A 19,849-nucleotide genomic window follows, 5' to 3' on the forward strand; every position below is an offset into this window, starting at 1 on the left:
AGAGGAACTCTTGATGCTCCTGACTCGGGTGTGGTAGGATTACAGATGTGCACCACCTTGTCTGACTCTGACAAGGCAATGGAGAACATTTCAAAGTCTGACACAATGGTGCACACCCTTATAATCCCAGTGCCTGGCAGGCTGAGGCAGGTGGATTTCAAGTTTGAGGGCAGCTTATGCTCCAGAGCAGGTTCCAGACCAGCGTGGCTACAAAAGGGAAACAAAGGAGGAAGGCGGTGGGGCAGAGGGCTGGGTGGAGAGGGAACACAGTGAACGCAGATGAAGAGAGTTCTTCTGCGGAACAGCACACCATTAACTGAAGTGAACCAGCAGTTATGGGAAAGTATTGATGTTTCTGAGCTGTCCTGAAACCATAGGCAGACTTCCAGGAAAAGAGCTGTATAGCAGAAATAATAACAAAAACTAGAAGCAGAAGTAGGCAAGGCAGTAGGGTCCGAGTCTGTCCCCAGATAAATAAGATCGCACTTTGATATCTCTGTGACCTGTGATTCCTGAAGCATGATTAGGGTGGGGTTTAATAGTAAATCCATTATCACACATGCTCAGACTGACAGTTGCTCTACCCGGAAATAGAAGCATACCCAGAAGACTGCTCTTCCCACAAGGCACTTGAGGTTTTGTCCAAATTAAATCTATTTGGGGTATCAATCAGTGTTAGCTGGATGCTAGTGGTGTGGTCTGTTTCTCACACACAGTTCATGTCCGCTCTGATGTTTCTTATGTGAATGTCCGGCATTGTCTATGTGATAGGTTGGAAGCGAAGTGGAAATACTGAACGTTCGAGTAACATCTCTGTTTAAGGAGCTTCAAGAGGCACACACGAAACTCAGTGAGGCTGAGCTAATGAAGAAGAGACTTCAAGAAAAGTAATAACTCAGTTCATTTTATTGCATGATTTATGAAGTGTGTTACTATATCAAAATGGTTTTGTTACTTTATTCCTGACTGAAGAAAAGCAGGGATCTATCTGAAATATGGTTCAGAAAAAAAAAAAAAAGAGTTTTGAAGTTGGTGTATAAGCCTGAAGCCATTGTTGTCACCTGAGTCATGAGGACACAGGAGGGCTCGGGTTGTGCTGTGAAGAGCACTGGCCTATGTGACTATTGTACAGAGCTGTGGGTTGATAAGCAAGCAAAAGATGTCTGGAATGAGCATAGAATCGGGTGGGGTCATTTAGAAAAGGCCCATCTGAGTCAATCGTTTGAGTCATTAAAACTGGCATAGTTAGTGATGATTCGGCCCTTTCTCGTTTTTCTTGATTTAAGGAACTATCTGACAGCTAAGCATTTAGCTGATGGATTGGAGTGCTTGCCTAGCATGGCCAAGGCCCTGTCTAACACCCAATACTGAGGTAGGCCTAGGAGTAGGAGAGCCGCCCCAGCCAGGAGTGGTAGCACAATACTTCAGTCTCAGCACTGGAGAGGCCGAGGCCGGAAGGTTGGTAGTTTGAGGCCAGCCTGAACTAAATAGTGTAAAACGGGGTAGGGGCTCGGTGAGCAGACACTTGCCACCAGACCTGACAACCTGAGTTCCTTAGTTCCATCCCCAGGACCCACAAGATAGAAGGACAGAACTGATTCCCCCAAATTGTCCTTTGATTTCCACTTGCACACCCCGACACATACACACAAAGCAGACAAGTAAATAAAAATGTTAAAGAGGTGTTAGCCAAAGCTCGCAAACCAAGTTGATGTCACACTGGTCAAGCAATTTAACCTCCCCGAACCTCAGTTTTGTCAAAGTTCATATGATAGGCATATATTGTGATATTTAACGTATTGTGAGATGTTGAATTGCTTGGCATTAACACCCTGCACAGAGCTATCAATTATTTGGTTTTCCTATTATTCTGTTGAAGTTCTCTTTCTCACCTCTAAGAGAAGCTCAGGAGCTCTCCTTCCCTCTTACTGAATCCTTATCAGAAATCCAAGTCTTTGTGACAGACACACTTTTTAAACTCTGAAAGGCACCCAGGGGTTTCAGTACGAGCTGCTCCTAAGCAAGAAGCAAGGAAGAAGGAAACAGAACAAAAAGCAAGTAGGAAGCAAAGAACAAAGTATTTTATTTGCCTCCATGAATCCTGTAGCCCTAACACACTCTGTATTTTAAGTCCTTTGGGGATTTGCGCAGAAGCCACGGGAGTGGCAAAGCTTGGTTTCTCCTCATGAAATATTCGTCTTTTCAGGTGCCAGGCTCTGGAGAGGAAAAACTCGGCCACGCCATCAGAGCTGACCGAGAAGCAAGAGCTCGTGTATAACAACCAGAAGTTAGAGCTGCAGCTGGAGAGCATGCGCGCTGAAATCAAGATGGAGCAAGCCAAGACGGAGGATGAAAAGTCAGTGCTGGGCTGGGGGAAGCAGAGATTCCTCTGCTTGAGCTTTCAAGGCTGTTGGGGAAACAAGAGCAAGCGTTTCTGTGACATTTCTCTCATGATTCCATTTTTTTAATGTCATGTTTTAATAGATCCAGGTTAGCCACTCTGCAGTCAACACACAACAAGCTTCTTCAGGAACATAATAATGCACTGAAAACAATTGAGGAGCTAACCAGAAAACAGGTATTTATAGAGAAAAAATAGACTTCCATAGTCTGGTAGATGGAACCCATTGAACATTTTATCTACAAAAATAAATAAGTAAATAAATGCATGACCCCTCAACTCAGTCTGTTTTCAGAAAGTGCTTTGCAGTTATCAGTTATGTCAAAATCATTGTAGCTTTTCCTGCTTGTGTATGGAGACAGAGCTGATGTTCACCAGGCAGGGCATGGCTTTTCCTATTTCTCGGGGTCTGTTTGGAGGAGAGCTGAGAGCCTGGGCTCCTATGTGAATGGTGTGCAGGGAGACAGGTGGCTATGGCCATCTGCTGAATGAAATTATGCAAGGGCATCTTGCCTGCTGGCAGTGAACTTGGAATCCTGGATTTGCAGCATTTAATTTAAATTAATAACAATGCCCAGCATGATATAAAATTTACAGGCCATGAAGCCTGTGAATTAAGTCTTTCAATTTATATCCTTATAAAAAAAATGCTTGTTACCACTCCCTCCTCCCCTCTTTCATTCCCATAGTGGGGATTAAACCTACAGCTTCCTACAAGCTATATTCTATTATTGGGCTACTTCTCATCCTCCGCCCTTCACCTCTTACAGAGTCACAGAGTTACCTGAGCAGATCTTGAACTTGCAATCCTACTGCCTCAGTCTCCTGAGTAGCTAAGATTGCGTGCATCCATATTCATACTGGTGTGTACATGTAGACGCCAGAGTTGATGTTTGCTATTTTTTGAGACAGTTCACCTTAATTTTGAGTGTCTTTCTTATTGAACCAGAAGCTCACCAATTGACTAGGCTGGCTGACCAGCAAGCCAGGGACCCTCCTGTCTCTGGATCCCAGCACTAAGGCTGCAGACAAGAGTCACCATCACTTCTGGCCGAGGCTCTGGACTCAGGACCTCAAGCACACAGCAGGAGGTCCTGCTCTATGGACTGGATAATTGCCCAGCCCTTTTTATTTCATTAAAAAAAAAAAAGAGCTAGGCATGGTGGGGCACACCTTTAATCCCAGTACTTGGGAGGCAGAGGCAGGTAGATCTCTGTAAGTTTGAGGCCAACCTGATCTACAAGGCAAGTTTCAGGACAGCCAGGGCTGTTAACACGGAGAAACCCTCTCTCGAAACAAAAACAAAACAACAAAGAAAAGACTATTATAACCTAATAGCTTTTAAAAAGCATTTATTTATCTAGAGAATGAGTCTCTATGTAGCCTTGACTAGCCTGGAATTCACTACTAGACAAGGCTGGCCTTGAATTCAGAGTTCTGCCTATCCCTGCCTCCTGGGATTAAAGGTGTGAGCCATAATGCCCAGCAAGGACCTAATCCCTTTTAAATATAAGCGTGTTTACAAAGTTAAAGTAACGCCGGGCAGTGGTGGCGCACGCCTTTAATCCCAGCACTCGGGAGGCAGAGGCAGGCGGATCTCTGTGAGTTTAAGGCCAGCCTGGTCTACAAGAGCTAGTTCCAGGACAAGAACCAAAAAAAGCTACAGAGAAACCCTGTCTTGAAAATAAAAAAAAAAAAAAAAAACAAAAAACAAAAAACAAAGTTAAAGTAACAAGATAAATAGCAGTATCCATGCCTGAGGAGCTCATCAGAGTAGGGCTTGTTGTTATTGTGTATTTGACAGTTATCTGATGTTTGATGTGTGCTAAAGATCTGAATTCATATACTGTGAACAATGCTACGTTCAGGGTTACCTTTTAAGAAATTGTTTTAAACGAGGAAGTGATTACTTACAAGTCACAAGTGACTACAACTTCCTGAATGAATTGTCACTGCTAGGTAACACTAGAGCTGATGGTTTTTAAGTGTAAACCTTTCTCTTTTCCTAAAGTAGGCTGTATCGTCTCAGAGCCATTTATAGAAGGAAGTTGTTTTTTTTTTTTCAGGCAGAAAAGGTGGACAAGATGATGCTGCAAGAACTTCATGAAAAGCTGGAGCTGGCAGAGCAGGCTTTGGCATCCAAGCAGCTTCAGATGGACAAGATGAAACAGACCATTGCTAAGCAGGAGGAGGACCTGGAAACCATGGCTGTCCTCAGGACTCAGGTGAGACATGGTCTAGAACATGAGCTAATCAGAACACCCAGTTTTAGCTCCCAGAACCCATGTCAGGCAGCAGCTCAAACCCCTTGTAACTCCAGTGCAGAGAACACAACACCTTCTTCTGACTTCTATAGGTACTGCACACACGTGTGCATGCCTGCATGTGAACACATGAGCACACACACACAAAAAAAATATTTTTTTTAAAAAAGAAAAGAAACCTTGGCACCAGGTGCAATGGTGCATTCTGCAATCTTAGCACCCAGAAGGCAGGACATGTGGCACAAACCCATGACTACAAGTTTGAAGTGAACCTGGTCTGCATATGGAGCTCCAAGCCACCCAGGGCTACATAATGAGATATTGTCTCAAAATACAACAAGACAAAAGAATGCAAAAGAAGATTTAAAACTGCTGTTAAAACAATGTTCAGATCACTTTCATTCTCTATGAAATGGTTGTTCCATGTTATAATTTGAGAACAATGAAATCATTGCCATAATTTATCAGTTATCTACTTTGCTATATAGCAAATTATCCCCAGAGCATAGCAGCTCAAAAAGAAGCAAACATTTGTTGTCTCACGTACAGATTCTATAGGTGAAAATCCAGGAGCAGCCCAGCAAGGGAGGGAGGCGCTTTGGCTCAGTTTCTCATGAGGCTGCACTAAAAATGGACTTGGCAGGCCATTTCCAAGATGACAGTCACATGGCTGTCCAGGAGCCCTCCTGTGTGGACCTCCCCAGAGGCCTGCTCATTGCATGACAGCTGACCTCAAAGCACATGATCCAGAAGAGAGCATGGCACGAGCCACAGTGCCCTTATGAGCTGGTTTTAGAATCCACTGACCAACCTTCTGTGGCATCCTGAGTTACACAGGCTGACATGTGGGAGGAGAGCACAGAAGAATTTCAGTACCAGGACATAAAGATCATGGAGCCACAGTGGAGGCTGGTGGCCACAGGTGCAGAGAAAAGGGCTTAATTATGGAAAGTTCAGGGAAAATAAAACCCAGTCTAGGTTCAAACACTGACGTAACTAAACAAATGTCTTTTTCAGACAGTCTTGCCGTGTAGCCCAGGCGAGGCTAGAACTCAACATCCTCTTGCCTCCACCTCTGCAACACTGAGATCACAGGCTTGTGCTGCTGTGCTCAGCCAGGCTCTCCTAAGACTGGGGACTATTAAGTCCATTTGAAAAATGATGGCGAATTTGTATTTCCAGGACTTTTTAAAGTCAGGATTTTGCTGTATAGCCCAGGAGTTGTAACATAGACCTGAATAGACACATGATTCTCCTGCCTCCGTTTCCCAAGTGCTAGTCTGAGGACTTTTGATGAGGTGAAATAAACAACCAACATAAGACCTCACATGTCTGGAATTCAATAAATACTATTTATTTATTTATTTTAAATTTAACTTAAGACTAACATTCTGGTAAACCATTTACTATGTCCTTTTCCTGAATACTAATTTTACTGAATTAATGATACATGCATTCCTTAAGTCATCTGTTTCAGTTCAGTTTGGTAGCTCCCAGGGTTTAAAGCACCCACATGCACACAACTTATATCTACTGTGTAATGGCATTGGAAAGCTACAGTTTAGTACAGCAGGTGGCAGCAGAAGGCTCTGTGTCATTCCCAAATCATGTCCACCCGTGCAGCACTGACCCTGACCTCAGACAGGGTCATCGCTGAATCCATGCTCATCTCCATGGTAACTTACTTACCTTTTCCTCTAACAGATGGAGGTGTACTGCTCAGATTTTCATGCTGAGAGAGCAGCGAGAGAGAAGATTCATGAAGAAAAGGAGCAACTGGCCCTGCAGCTGGCGATTTTGCTGAAAGAGAACAATGACTTTGAGGATGGAGGCAGGTAAGATAAAGCAAGAGGAGACGTGGCAGACAGGTCAGCACTCACAGAGGTCCGCTGTAGAACCCATGTCCTCATTCGCATCAGAGAAGCTCTCCCTACACCTCATCTGTTCGTGTTTCACACAGTTCAGCTCAGAGCAAAGCTTACAGAAGCCTGTAGGAACCTGGCCAACTCCCTTGCTTTGAAATAAGCTGTAAAAATAACATTCTGCATCCCAGTGTCTTACCCAGCCTTAAATTATCTGTTTAAAAAAAAATATTTACCAAATTCTGACCTTAAAACCTTTTTCTTTTTGATTTTTTGAGACAGGGTCTCTCTGTTGTAGTTTTGGAGCCTGTCCTGAAACTCACTCTGTAGACCAGGCTGGCCTCGAACTCACAGAGATCCACCTACCTCTGCTGAGATTAAAGGCATGCACCACCACCGCCCAACAAAAACTTATTTTTTCTTTTGTTTGTTTGTTTTGGGGCAGGTCGTACCCTGTAACCCAGACTGGTCTAGAACTTGCTATGCACTATGTGCTGACCTCAGACTTGTCCTCCCGCCTCACTTTCTAGAGTGCTACTGAAGATCAGGCATACACCAAATGTCTGGCTTATTGAAAGAGGTTTTAAAATATGTTTACATAGAAAATAAAATAACATAAGTGGTATGTGTACCATTCTAAATGAACTGTTTATGTCATTTGCCTCAAGTATTTTTTAAAATTCTCTTTAAACAACTTTCATTACATTCATTTTTGCGTGGGCTATGGATGCTTGCCACAGTTTGTATATAGAGGGCAGAGGGCAGCTTGCAGGACGCAGTTCTCTTCTTCCTCCACGTGGGTCCCAGGAACTGGACTCAAGCTGTCAGCAGTGCCTCTGCCAGCTCAGCTGTCTCACCAACCTCAGGAACAAAGGGAGGTGTAGCCAGAGCTAAAGTCTCTCTCGTTTTCCCATCCTTCAGCGTACCACCCCCCTTGCTTACTCTGTAAAACCAGGAATCTGGTGAGTAGCCACACCATCCGTATTATACTTTTACAAATATACTTTTACAAATATGCACACAAATTCCTGCATGCTATTTTTAGCCAAAGTTTTAAGATTTATTTATGTGTATAAGTGTTTTGCCCGCATATTTGTATGTGCCCCACACAGATGCCTTATGCTAGCAGAAGTCAGGAGAGGATATCCAACCCCCTGAGTTGGCATTATAGATAGTTGTGAGCCGCTGTGTGGGTGCTAGGAACCAAACCCAGGTCCTCTGATAAGAGTATAAGTGCTCCTAACTGCTCAGCCATCTTTCCAGCTCTCAATATGGTGTTCTTTAAGGAAGACAATATTGATTCTGTCTGTGTTTAAGTTACAAAATGATCATTATAGCTATTGTTCTGCAATTTTATTTATATCATGTGATTGTGAACTTTTGATGAAGATTTAAATCTTTTTTTCTTTTTATTCATTTATTTCTTTTTTTAGAAAATGTGGGGTTTTGTTTGTTTTGGTTTTTCAAGACAGGATTTCTCTGTATATCCATGGCTGTCCTGGAACTTGTTCTCTAGATGAGGCTGGTCTTGAACTCACAGAGATCTGCCTGCCTCTGCCCCTCCTGCCCCCACTGCTGGGATTAAAGTTGTGCACCACCACTGCCCTGTGAGGTTTTTTGGGGGGGTTGTTTGGTTTTTTTCTCTTAGCAAGTGAAATGATTTCTTATATTTAATTGCCATGTAATATTTTGATCCAGAAGCATGCCACTTTTCTCTCATCCACTTTGCTATCAATAAAGAGTTAAGCTAGTTCCTGATTTTACAAAAGCCTGCTTAGTGTTTTTATCATATTCTGTCCTGGTATTAGTAGCAGTTAAGAATCAAGTTAGAGGGGCTGGAGAGATGGTTCAGTGTTTAAGAGCACTGACTGCTCTTCCAGAGGACCCAGGTTCAATTCTCAGCACCCACATGGCAGCTCACACCTGTCTGTAGCCTCAGTTTCAGGGGACCCAAAACCCTCACAAGGACATACATGCAGGCAAAATATCAATGGCCATAAAATAAAAATATTTTTTAAAAAAAGTATCAAGTTAGAGCCAGGTAGTGATGGCACCAACCTAGAGTTAGGCAGATGTCTGAGTTCCAAGACAGTCGGGACTATACTGACAGGATAAAACCTGTCTCATAAATAAATAAATAAGAGAGAGAGAGAGAGAGAGAGAGAGAGAGAGAGAGAGAGAGAGAGAATATCAGCTTAGTCCTGAGTTCAGGGTGGATAGCACTGGTTCCATAGCACTGGTGGATAACCCAGGGCTTGTGTATGCTAGACAAGCTCTCTGCCACTAAAGTCACCCTCAAGTCGACTCTGGTTCTTATGAACTTCAGCTTTGTTTTCTGACTCCTTTCCCACCCTCACAATTCTATTGGCTGTTAATGGTGTCCTGTTGCAAGGTTACAGTGCATCACGAGTAGTGTCGCTTTTTCCCAGTAGGCAGTCCTTGATGGAAATGCAGAGCCGGCATGGGGCAAGAACCAGTGACTCTGACCAGCAAGCCTACCTGCTTCAGAGAGGTGAGTCACCCGTGAGCTAGGTTTTCAAGGGAAAACCTCATTACATTGTATAGAATGGATCCCGAATTAAACTAATCAAAATACAGCACCTCTTATTTCCCCAGAATTCCAGGCTCCAATACCCTCTCATTCCAGCCCAGCCTCTTCACCTGCATGCACTAGTGCACTGTCACTGATCTGCGTCACCGTCTTCACCTGCATGCACTAGTGCACTGTCACTGATCTGCATCACCTGCATGCACTAGTGCACTGTCACTGATCTGCGTCACCGTCTTCACCTGCATGCACTAGTGCACTGTCACTGATCTGCGTCACCCTCTTCACCTGCATGCACTAGTGCACTGTCACTGATCTGCGTCACCTGCATGCACTAGTGCACTGTCACTGATCTGCGTCACCTGCATGCACTAGTGCACTGTCACTGATCTGCGTCACCTGCATGCACTAGTGCACTGTCACTGATCTGCGTCACCGTCTTCATTTGTTCCGAGCCTCTCTGTGCATTTACTTAGAACTTGAACCCAGATGCTCATGGAATGGTACACAAGGCAAGGTCAAAATGCATGGTGCTAGATTTACTATGCAGGTAACAATGTTCTGTAGTTTATAGTAAATTATCAAAAGGGAAGTGTTATCCTTAATTCTACATAGGAAAAAAATAAATTCAAAGACATAGCATAACTAGGGAAAAAGTTAATGGCAATGCTCCACCAATAAGATGTCATCTTAAATGTCACAGACATAAAAATGATTAAGCACTAGGCCATCCCAAGTACCTTTCACACTCTGTCCAGCTTTTGTTGCTGTTGCTGTGATAACATATCCCCGACAAGAAGCTACTTAGGGGAGGGTTTATTTCAACTCGCCTTTCCAGGTAGGCTGTCACCGACCATTGCAGGGAAGTGAGGCAGTCACACCGCAACCACAGTCAGGAGCAGAGGAGAGCTGAAGCACCCATGCCTAGAACTGTGCTAGCTCTCCCATGCTTACCTAACTCAGGACCCAAACCCCATGGTGGTGCTCCACACGGTGGGTTTCCCAGCTAATCAACGGACTCAGGACACGCCCACAGACACGCCCGCGGGCCGCTGATCTAGACAGTCCCTCGCTCTTCCCACGTGGCTCTTGATTATGGCAGGATGACAGTGAAAACTAGCCATCACACACAACCGACCACGTGGTACAGCCGTGTCTTCAGCAGCAGCAAAACATTAGCACATTAGCATACGTTGCAACCCGGACGGTGAGTCTGGGGCGATCTCCGGACGTCATTCGTGTTTCCTCTCTGTCTGTCCCTCCCTCCTTCCCCATGCCCTCAACAAAGCCTGGTGATAGGAAAATAAGTTAAAAATAAGTTTAGTATCCAAGTGTTGTGATTTATGCCTAAAATCCTAGTTCTCGGGAGACAGAGACAGGAAGATTGAGAACTTCAGGCCAGCCTGGGCTATTCTTTCTAAAAAAAAAAACAAAATAAAACTAAGATCAATAAACATATATGAAAGGATCACAGTGAAGCCCAGTGATATAATTAATATGAATTGATAAAGGAACTAGAGAGAAGGCTCAGCAGCTAAAAATACTTGTTGGTCTTTCAGAGGACCCAAGTTCAGTTCCCAGCACCCACTTCAGGCCATCAAAACTGCCTGTTACTACAGCGTTAGGCGGTCTGACTCCCTCTTCTGTCTCTGCAAGCACCTGAACACACACAGCACACATACAAACACACATGAAAAAAAAAATAACAGAATGAGTACTTTACATATCTGTGTATATAGTAATTAAAAATAAAAATCCTAAATCACAAAATAAATCCAAACAATAAACATATGCATCCATAAAGCAGGCACAGAGGAGATAAATAGCACACAGCCTGACTTAAATGTTAGTCTCGGGCACTTTCAGCATCGGGAAGAAAGGCTCACCTTCTCAAAAAGTTAGGTTGGAGTGTGGCAAAGAAAGACACTAGAAGTCAACCTGTGGCCTCCACACATGTACGCACAGGTTAGCATTCCCACACACACATGTACGCACAGGTTAGCATTCCCACACACATATGTATGCACAGATTAGCATTCCCACACACATGTGCGTACAAACATCTATACCCCCTCCCACAACCTACAGTGATAATGAGTTAGCTTAACATGCCTGAGGCCCTAGTTTGACCCTCAGTATTGCAAATAAAGCAATAAAATAAATAATAAAATAGTCAATAAAATAAATCAATAAAAGTGTTCTAAATTTGCTTACCACAAGCCATCTAATAACCTTTTATATCATAAATTCAAGTAATGTGCTTTGAAGCAGCCATATATTAAAGGTCATTTTCTTTGTCCTACTCCAAAAATGATGCTTTGTGTGCTGAACCAATTACTAGTCTAGACTCTAAAGAGCCAAAAATGTGGTCCATAGAAGTCGGGTCAGAGAAATGCCCTGGAAGCAGAAACACTTTTCAACATTAACGGCAAACTTTTTGATCCATGATCTACTTAGAGTTGGGATATATTTTGAATACGTTTTGTGAAGAACATCATGGCAGTGAGAACATGTGGAGAGGTGGTGGACAGGAAGTAGAGACAAGAGGGCAAGGGCAGAGTACTTGAGAGCCCCAACACCACACAGCAACCTACTTCCTTCAGATAAGCTGCACCTTCTAAAGGTCCCACAGCTTTCCCACCTGCCAGAGTGCTGCCATCCGAGGACCAGTACAAGAGCCTCTGGAGAGGTGCTTCATCCCCATACCAGGCCTTGCTGAGAGCCAGGGGCCCTCCTCTCAAACCTGCTGAACCTCTGTGCCTGAGGCTGTGCCTACTGCCTTCCACCTGGCTTCCCCACCTCACTGATATCCCAGCAGAGAGTGGCACTTTCGCACATCCTGGAGGGTTCACCATCTACTGAATAAAGGAGACTGTTGTCTGCTTCTGAGAATAGGCATGTCCTTCCAAGAAACTTTCTTTTCTTTCTAGTCTCATCCATCTCTTACTTTTTTTTAAGATTTATTTATTTATTATGTATATAACATTCCTTCCATGTATGCTGCATGCCAGAAGAGGACACCAGATTTCATCATAGATGGCTGTAAGCCACCATGTGGTTGCTGGAAATTGAACTCAGGACCTCTGGAAGAACAGCCAGTGCTCTTAACCACAGAGGCATCTCTCCAGCCCCCCATCTCTTACTCTTGTAGATTTAATTCTTAATAGAATGTGTCTTGACCTGTACCTAGAACTGAAACTATGTTTTCACAGACCTTGAACTTGAGATCCAGTTTAAGTAAGTTACCATTTCTAGAATTCTCTGTATTTGTAGTCATAATTTCCTCTGATGTACAAATTATACATCTGTATCCAACAGATACTCACATTAACCGTCTGTTACTAAATTCAGCCCACAGTGGTCTTAGGTGGAACTGATGGCACATGTCGCTTCTTGTTTATTCCCAGGAGCCGAGGACATGAGCTGGAGACAGCAGCAGCCACGGAGTCTTCCGATTCACTCGTGCCCCAAATGTGGAGAAGTTCTGCCGGACATGGACACGCTACAGATCCATGTCATGGACTGCATCATTTGACTGTTGTTTCAGCTCCCCAAAACTGTTGGTAAATGCCACATTTTCTCCTCCAAGACTTGGACTTCTGTCTTATTTGTTGTCACACAAATCTTTTTGCCACATTATCCTTATTTCAGGAGAAAATAAAATGTACCCATCTTAAGGAGAGCATCTTCTGGACTGACAGGAATCTAGTAGTAGATTCTAGTACCACCCTTCCAGTAGGAGATCGGTGTTTTTGTGTTTACTCCTAAGACTTACTGAGAACAGTAAGGCAGAATGCCGTGTGTTTCGAATGACATATGTTCAGAATCTTTATGTGGCAGGAAGATGAAATGATAAGGAAACGTGTCTGGAGTGTTTTTCTAGGCAAGTCTTCACCTGCAGGTGCTTTGTTGTTTTATGTGTAATTATTTGGCTCTCTGCCTGAGCACTGAGCTTTCTGTGGCTATCGGGCCAGATGAGGGCTGGGAATGTGGCTCAGGAGTGGAGTGCTTTCCTACAGCTGGACAGTGTGAGGATACTGTCGGTCTTTTTTGTGCTGGAGGTATATGGGCTAGTACAGCACACAGTATAATTTTAAACAGAACAGCTATTTCCTTCCCAGATGAAGTAGAAGCTTACAAACATCAGTTATTACAAAATAAAATTTCACTATAAGTCTGTCCCATGGCTCATATATGGCCAGTGACATTGTAGTATGTATGTTCTGTATTAAGCTCATTTAACTTAATATAATCTCAACACTGAGATGCTTTATTCATGTAAACAGGAGCAGGTCCTTTCATAGAGGGCCAGCACATGTTCAGACAAGATCCCTGCTAAGCTGGTGAACAGAGTCAGGCATGTGGTGCAGAGCACACCTGCAATTCCAGCACATGAGAAACTGAGACTGGAGATCCCCAGCTCATGGCCAGCCAGAACTACACAGAATAAACAGGGATTCGCCATGCTTTCTGTCTAAAAGGCTAGCAAGAGCTAAACGAGTCACAAAAGTGAACAGTATCAACTCCTAAAACATTTAAGAGAAAATGAGAAGGTCTGCTTTGTTGCTGTTCACCATAAGACCACTGGTTAAATACACATGTGTGTGTATTTAAATAGAATCAAAACAGTTGATTCATTGCAAGAGAACTTACTGTCCAAGTTACAGTTATCTCCATGGCTGTACTCCAGACAATACAACACTATACTGGTTCAGCAGTAGGTAGGTTTGATTCCCCCGCTTGCACCCTAAGGAACAATGTTTGTTAATGACATTTCTAAAATGACTATGACATTTTTTCTCTTCTTATATTTTCTGGTACAAATTTCTTTCCTATTTTATACTGGATAAAGTAGATTTCTATAGTATCCCAGACAGAGGAGGAAATCTTTCTCAATGAAGTTACTGGGAAAATCCTTTCATTTTGTTCAAGTATCGTTATCTGATAAATCCAAACTGTGAAATGAGAACTCAATGGTCTTAATAAGACTATGGCCGTTACATTTGTTTGATCATGAAGAGGATTACAAATGAGGGCAAGTTCAAATTAAGACAATTAGAGAGCTGTCTGTATACCATCTTCATAGCAGCATTTTCTGCAGTTGCTAGAATACAGCGCAACCTAGGTGCCATTCACCTAGACAAAGAAAATGCGATACACATATATACTGAAGTAGCAGTCAGCCTTTAAAAAGAAGGAACTCTTATAACTTTAAGAGATAAGCCTGGAAGGCATCATGTCAAGTGAAATAAGCCAGTCATAAATACCACATGACCTCACTTGTATATGAACTCTGAAAAATTAACTCATAGATGTTGAGAGCTGAGTGGTGGCCAGCGGCACATGAGGGAAGGTGTGGGAAGGGAGAGCAGAGACTGGTCTAAGGGCACGACATCTCAGGAGGGATGAGCCATAGTGATCTCTGTACAGAATAGTGACTGCAGTAATTTGTATATTAAGGCTGTGTGGTTTTAAGGGAATTGCCAGTTTAGTAAACAACTTGTAAATGCTGCGTGTGTGATATCTGATTTATTTAATCTACTGTGCGTTCTAAGATCTTGTTCCATGTTACCAGTTAGGAGCTTTGTACATGTTATTTTCTTTCTTTTCTTGTTTTTTTTTTTTCTTGAGACCAGCTCTCACCATGTAGCCCTGGCTGTCCTGGAACTCACTACGTAGACCAGACTGGCTTCAAACTCACAGAAAGTCACTTGCCTCCTTCCTGGGTGCTGGAATTAAAACACCATGCCTGGCTTATGCATGGTATCTTTATGCCTGAAGAGTTATTCACATGTGTTAATAGCATGACTGTCTGCATGTGTTAATCAGACTTTCATGGCTGTGACAAAATATCCAACAGAAAACTGAAAAGGAAGAAAGTTTTCTTTTGGCTCGATGTTCCAGAGGTTTTGGCATTTCCTGCAAGGGAAGGTGTGGTGGAACTGGGCAGCTCACACCATGGGAGGCCAGGGAGCAGAGAGAGATGCCTGATCCCACTGGGCTCCTCACAGGCAGGGTAGTGCTGCTTATGTTGAGTGCCAGTCTATCCCTCTCTGGAAACTCAGGGGAAAGCTGCTAATCTCCGCGGTACTTAGCAATCCAGTCAAGCTGGTAGTCAAAATTACTGACTCTCTCATATTACTCTCCTAGCAAATCCCCCCAGCTGCCAGGCTTGCACGACAAGCACATTACCCACTTAGCCATCTCCCCAGCCACATATCCTTATTAACATTTACTGTTTTCTTGCTTTCTTCTTTCTTTTTTCTGATATGGCCATCTTAACAGATGAGATAATATATCACTGTCATTTGGCTTTGTGTTTATCCAGTGATCAGTTATTTTAAGCCTTTCTTATACCTGTCGGCCACTTGTAAGTCTTCAGAGACATGTCTCCTCCAGTCCTTTGCCCATTTTTAAATTGCATTATTTGGTTTTCTTCCATTTCTGGTTGTTGGTATTTTGGACATTAACCACTTTGCATACAACACACACAGTTTGATTTTCTGTCATTCTATAGTTGAAGCTTTCAACTTGACTTATTATTCCTTTGGCCAAACAGACTTCTTTTATTCTGATGTAGTTGAGTTCTACTTATCTTCATTTTTTTTTCTGCTTCTAATAAATGACTACTAGTGAGTGACTGTTGAGAACAGACAAAACAGAACATCTGTATTATGCCATCCAAGGCCAGGGAATATCACAAGGGGAAGCCAGAAGATGGGGAGGGGTGCTACGATATTCTGGACATTGCCTGAACTCACAGCAAGTGTGGATACCTGCACAATACCTACACAAGATGGGACTCCCGTCAGCATGCCTTCATGCATGAGGAAAACGCTCACAATGTCCTACCCATCCTTGAAGAGCTATTGACAGTCAATGGGTTGCCCAGAGGAAGGGGAGTCATTTTCCTTAGAAGTGTAATCACTGCTAAGTTCCCACACATTAGTAAATAACTCCCCTCTGTGCTCATGTAAGCAACCCTGACGAAACACAGTGCTTGCAATAGGACATGCCTATAGCAGGAGGGTTGTCAGAAAGTAGTGCAGCAGGAAATGGTGGGAGTAAGAGAACGTCATGGAGGATAATCTGATCAAAAACATCGTATTTTTGTATGAAAGTTTCAAAAATGTATACATATAAAAATTTCAAGATGTTCTAACTTAATCTCTAAGTTCAATGTAATTCCGGTCAGAATCCTAGAAGGCTATTTGGTGATATCAACAAAGTGACATCTAAATTTTTTTTTTATTATGTATACAATATTCTTCCTGCGTGTGTGCCTGAAGGCCAGAAGAGGGCACCAGACCTCATTACAGATGGTTGTGAGCCACCATGTGGTTGCTGGGAATTGAACTCAGGACCTTTGGAAGAGCAGGCAATGCTCTTAACCGCTGAGCCATCTCTCCAGCCCCCTAAATTTTAAATGGGAAGGTGGTATTATAAAAAACCTGAAATAGCCAAAACAGTATCGAATAATGAAATCAAAGACTTTGTTAAGTTGTTGGTTGTTGCTACAGTTTTGCTATTGTTTGCAGTTGTGTTCATTATTTATTTTGGGACATTAACCACCTTGTGTGTGTGTGCACGCACACACACATACACACATATGTATACATACACAAATAATGGTTTTTCTAACAACCTGAATACATTGAAAACTACAATCAGGACTAGAGCATTGACAGTGAAACAAACAGTACAGGAGGGCGTACCTAGAAAGAAGCAAACCCACACGAGTGCAATCAACTAATACGTGAGGATGAGGGCAGAGGAAGGGTGTCCCACCAACTCTGCCCTACCCAACCTGGCTGCTCTGATCATTGGTTCCTCTTCCTCCCAGTTTCTTGCCTCCTGAGCCAGAGGCTCCTGGAACTCCCTCTGTAGACCAGGCTGGCAGCAAACTCTTAATCTTAGAGAAATCTGGACTAGCTTCCAAAACGTGTATGAGCAACTGAGAAGCATGCAAACTCTTGAGAGTATATATTTTCCTAGAAAGAAGAAAAACTAGTTTTATTATTTTCTCAAAGAGGTCTGTGAGCACCCCCAGCACTGCCCACCCCCAAAATTAAGAATCACTACATGGTACATCCCTGTTTGTAATACCACCACTTGGGAGGCTGAGGCAGGAGGACTACCAGGAGTTCAAAGCCAGCTTGGGCTATACAACAAGACACTATCTTTAAAAAAGAAAAACCAAAAACAACCCTGCAATATTTTAAAGCTAGTGTGTGGGCCCTAGTTTTTCTTCTAAGAGAGTGAAGCCTGTCTTGAGTTCCTCAGTTAAAGAGAAGCAAGCTGCTCCTGGTCCTCTCCTCCTTCTCTTTCTTAGTGTTGTGCTTTAGCTATGAAGTGTCCTCCCCTGTAACAGGAGGAGAGAGGGCCTGCTTTTTGTCCCAGCCGCCCAGCTAGCTTACACCCGAAATAATCACAAAAAAAAAAACTGTATTCATTTAAAGACTGCCTGGCCCATTAGTTCTAACCTCTTATTGGCTAACTCTCACATATTAGTTTAACCCATCTCCATTAACATGTATCACACTTGACTGTGGCTTACTGGCATGAGTCTAACCAGCGTCCATCTCGGACAGGAGAACTTTGACATCTCGACTCTGCTCTTCTTCCTCCCAGCATTTCGTTCTGTCTACTCCGCCTACCTAAGTGTTGCCCTATCAAAAGGCCAAGGCAGTTTCTTTATTCAACCAATGAAAGCAACACACAGAAAAACCTCCTACACCACTCCCCAAATGATTCCTGTCCTGAAGTCCTGGCCCCCAGGAGAATCAATGTTCAGAAGAGGATCTTTGAGAAAATGAGGATTCATTCACTGATGGATTCCAGGTTTGAATAGACTAGTGAGATGTGGTGGAATTTTGGAAGGGAAGGCCTAGCTGGAGAAAGCAGATCCCTGAAGGCAGGAATGATAAACTTTGTTCTTGGCCTTCCCATTATTCCTGGCTGCCATGAGGGGAGCAGCTCTGCTCAGCCACACCACACCTTCCCGCCATGCTCTGCCTCATTAACCATACCCTTGTGCCCTACCAAAGTCTGTAAACAACAATCAGAGTCACTCCTGCCTTATGCTGTCTCGGGTATTTTGTCACAGAAGTGACTGACATACTCATATGCCAGTCTGAAGCCCAAATGCTCCACATCATCTCCCTTAGACATGTGCTTCCCATATTCCCCACTGAAGAGCAGACCTTGAGACACCCAGTTAATCAGCCCTCTTCTGTCTGCCTTTCCTCTCCCTCCTTTCCCTCTTCCTGATATCCCAGATAAATGGATTCTGAATCTTTTTTTTTTTCAAAATCACTTCCTCCTCTTCCCTCAAAATTGCCACCAAACCAATTTCAATACAGATTGCTTGGTTCTCTGCATTCATTTGTGCTTGAGTGCTTGGATTGACTGATAGCTTCCTGTTCCTCAGAAGCAAAGGTTACCTGGACCGTTCAGGGGAAGAAAGGAACTTCAGAGTGACACAAGAATTAATCTATCTAGACGGGCTGTGGTGGGCCACACCTTTACTCCCAGCACTTGGGAGGCAGAGACACAGAGATATTATCTAAATTCAAAGGTTGCCTGGTATACAAAGTGAGTTTACAGGACAGAGCTGGATGGTGGTGGCGGTGCACGCCTTTAATCCCAGTGCTGGGGAGACAGAAACAGGCAGATCTCTGTGAGTTTGAAGCCAGCCTGGTCTACAGAACAAGTTCTAGGTGGGCTCCAAAGCTACAGAGAAATCATGTCTCAAAAAAAAAAAAAAAAAAAAAAACAAAACCCACACTCTCACACACACACAAAAAGCAAGTGAGGCACGGTGACACAGGCCTTTAATCCCAGCACGTGGAAGGCAGAGACGTGTGGATCTCTGTAACCTCAAGGCTGATCTGCAGAGAAAGTTCCAGGCCAGAGCTGCAAGGAGAGACCCTGTCTAAAGCAACAACAAAATTGTGCATGGAAGTCTTCGTTATTATGGAAGCTAAATATTCTGCATTTGGAAACTGGTTTGGGTTTTTTGTTTGTTTCTGGTTTTTGTTTTTTCAAGACAAGGTTTCTCTGTAGACGTTGGAACCTGTCCTGGAACTAGCTCAGGCTGGTAGATCAAGCTGGCCTCGAACTCACAAACATCCGCCTACTCTGCCTTGTGAGTACTGGGATTAAAGGCGTTCACCACCACTGCCCAGTTTGGAAACTGCTTTTAGTACTAAGTATAAACACTGTTTAGGATGTAAATACATGAAGTTTGAATTTTACTAAAGAATGATCCAATAAATTATTCCCAACTCTGACCTAAATTCTAGTTTCCCAACTCTGCACTATCCTAGGAATATTGGTTTCTGAGCCCAAAAATATCATCTAGCCTTCCCTCATTTTACAGATGATGAAACAAAATCTGAAGAGATGTTAGTTCCTGTATGTCAGACAGTGAAAAGTAGAAACTTGGCTCTCTCTGTATTTAAATCTTAATATGGACACAAAATCAGCAAAACTGGTTCAGACTTCGATACGTTCACTTACACCAGGGAGACCTGTGAGGGCAGCAGTGAACGTCGTTTGATAGTCGTCTAGGCTTGTGTTTTTAGTACTTGAGAAACTCCATTTAACTGAGAGGGGTAAACGCTGGAGTTCGGACGCGCTAGGGGACTTAGTTACAGGAACCGGCGGATTCACTAACCGGAAGTTCTTTGCCCATAACAAAGATGGCGCCGAGGGACCTACACCAAATCAGCTTTCTCTACTGAGAGGCGATGTTTACCCCGCCCGGCACAGT

At 43.3% G+C, this 19,849-nt stretch overlaps 1 protein-coding gene across 3 annotated transcripts in view; it reads left to right on the top strand.

The window, feature by feature from the left end:
* Optn (optineurin) overlaps nucleotides 1-14,585 on the top strand; it is a 41,665-nt gene extending 27,080 nt beyond the window's left edge. For 2 of the 3 annotated variants that reach the window (XM_041630795.1, XM_041630797.1), the window contains 7 exons: nucleotides 772-887; nucleotides 2,207-2,356; nucleotides 2,485-2,578; nucleotides 4,468-4,626; nucleotides 6,370-6,500; nucleotides 8,957-9,039; nucleotides 12,483-14,585. In XM_041630795.1, the coding sequence (XP_041486729.1) occupies nucleotides 772-887; nucleotides 2,207-2,356; nucleotides 2,485-2,578; nucleotides 4,468-4,626; nucleotides 6,370-6,500; nucleotides 8,957-9,039; nucleotides 12,483-12,610 (861 nt within the window). In that variant the 3' untranslated portion in view covers nucleotides 12,611-14,585. The remainder of the gene's footprint in view (nucleotides 1-771; nucleotides 888-2,206; nucleotides 2,357-2,484; nucleotides 2,579-4,467; nucleotides 4,627-6,369; nucleotides 6,501-8,956; nucleotides 9,040-12,482) is intronic. The other variant, XM_041630796.1, reaches the window with a different exon arrangement.
* The last annotated feature ends 5,264 nt before the right edge of the window (nucleotides 14,586-19,849 follow it).

This window comes from Microtus oregoni, unplaced genomic scaffold (assembly GCF_018167655.1).
Source record: "Microtus oregoni isolate MIOR12 unplaced genomic scaffold, Mior012 000035F_ref0000213, whole genome shotgun sequence".
Lineage (NCBI taxonomy): Eukaryota > Metazoa > Chordata > Mammalia > Rodentia > Cricetidae > Microtus > Microtus oregoni.